This window comes from Sinocyclocheilus anshuiensis, unplaced genomic scaffold, assembly GCF_001515605.1.
Source record: "Sinocyclocheilus anshuiensis isolate Anshui unplaced genomic scaffold, SAMN03320099.WGS_v1.1 scaffold262, whole genome shotgun sequence".
Taxonomy (NCBI): Eukaryota; Metazoa; Chordata; class Actinopteri; order Cypriniformes; family Cyprinidae; genus Sinocyclocheilus; species Sinocyclocheilus anshuiensis.
The window spans coordinates 929,639-931,643 of record NW_015547650.1 but is presented as its reverse complement, the minus strand read 5'-3'; the positions used below and the strand labels follow the sequence as shown (position 1 = coordinate 931,643).

Below are 2,005 nucleotides of genomic sequence, written 5' to 3'. Positions count from 1 at the left end.
TATATATATAAGTGTATAACACTCTAAATATATACTCCTAAAAAGTATATATTTATAAAATATATATAAATGCCTATATAAAAATAAAAATATGTCTGTGTTATTGGTCAACTAATGAGTCCACAAACAAGTCCAGTGGGACAGTGTTGTACAAAATAAGACCAAATAAGACCAACACCAGAGGTCCACAGTGTCAGGAAGCGCCTCCTCCACAATAATCTCCAATTCCAAACAGTGGGATAATTAAAAAGGGGGTGAAGAAAACAGGGAGACGGACAATGTTGCAGTATTGACTGTGGTGTCTCTTTTCACTGATTAAAACATGGTGTCAAGATTAAAGACCTGCTCAATAAACCAGTTTGCTTGTTGGAAATTCAATGTCAACAGAGAGAGAGAGAGGAGAGAGAGAGAGAGAAAAATGAGCAAGGGACAGAGTGAGAGACCTGCCATGAATCTGTAATGGCCACGGTGAGCAGAATAAACTGTTTAATAAACTGTCAGCTGCATTTCGATTTCCACAAGACCTGATTCCAGATGTGGTTTCAGAGATGAAATGGAGACGTGGTTTCAATATCAAGTCATAGCAATTTGAATCAAGGTGCTGAATTTGTGGATGACTGGTCAATAAATCACAGTTGGTTCATCAATCTAGAATTGACCCTCTGGCATAAAACATTCAGCAATAAAGACTACTATACCTATTACATATCATAATATGATTCTGATTACAAGGGAGTGGAGCATTATTTAAAATGACAGCAGCAAACAGCACTCACTTCAATCGTTATATGGCTAGGGTTGGGCCCTTAATGGAAGCCCACGGGAAAATTGTGTGTTTTACGGAGTACCAGGTTAAATTGGTGATTTTTCTCTTCAGAATAACATGCACTGACAGGAGTGTACCTTGGTTTCGGTCAGCTGTCTCTGCAGTAGCTGCAAAGCCTCCGTATGACCCTTCTCACTGTCCTGTAGAGTCGACTATCGGTTAATTAATCGGTATCGGCCAGTGTGGTCCAACCTAGCTATCGGTATCGGCAAAATCCACTATCGGTTGACCTCTAGAGATAGCAATAAAATGCTTTTGGAACCAGTGCTGTTAACTGAAACTAAAACTATTAAAAATCTTTTTTGGTCATTTAAACAAAGCTGAAATAAATTAGAATATATTTATTAAAGGAAAAACTCATTTTAATTAATGATTTTTTTTTCTTAAAAATGACTAAATCTGAAATAAAATAAATTAAAGCTAAATAGAAATATTTAATAAAAACAGCTAATAAAAATAGCAAAAGCAAAATAATAATAATAATATTAATAATAAAATCTGAAAATATAAAAAAAAGCTAATTAAAAAAAAAAAAAATAGCTATAATATAATTATATACTATAATACCACAGTATTTTTATCCATACTACGGAGGTCAATGGCTACCTATTTGGTTCCCAACATTATTCAAAATATCTGATTTTGTGTTCAACAGAAGACAACTTGAGGGTGAGTAAATTACAGAATTTTTATTTATTTCTGGGTGATCTATCCCTTTAAAAAAAGTTAACCACAATATGTCCGGCAGTATTATCTGACTGCAATGAGACTCAAATACAAGTGAACATTAAAACAGTTCTCAATTGTATCCTTTACAGGACGAAGAGCAGAAAAAACTCTAACTTTCTTTATATAGCTCATTACTTCAGGGAAATGCTGTTTGTACTCGACAAGTACCTAAATGCCCTTCCCAGCATCCAAATCGCTAGGTTTCAGTATGCATACCTGACAGATGAGAGCCATCTATAATGCGTCAAGTAAAAGCAAAATAACCAGCTGGTGCACTTAGGGAGTAAAACGCAAATGGTCATTGGGTCATTATAGACCATACATTTTGTATGTGTCATTTACCTCCACCTTTTAAAAGTGTATCCAGAGAGCTAGCAACTTCTTAAAACAAAAACCTGTCTGTGAACTTGTGGCACGGAGCCTGTAAATGAATCATTTTTCCAGCGAATC

General features: G+C 35.1%; 1 protein-coding gene across 1 annotated transcript in view; it reads right to left on the bottom strand.

Annotated features, from left to right (window-relative positions):
* Positions 1 to 1,789, bottom strand: part of LOC107701982 (E3 ubiquitin-protein ligase TRIM62-like) — a 21,756-nt gene extending 19,967 nt beyond the window's left edge. The window contains exons 1-2 of the mRNA XM_016504153.1: positions 1,772 to 1,789; positions 904 to 978 (exon numbers count right to left, since the gene is read on the bottom strand). Of these exons, the coding sequence (XP_016359639.1) occupies positions 904 to 978; positions 1,772 to 1,789 (93 nt within the window). The remainder of the gene's footprint in view (positions 1 to 903; positions 979 to 1,771) is intronic.
* Positions 1,790 to 2,005: the final 216 nt, after the last annotated feature.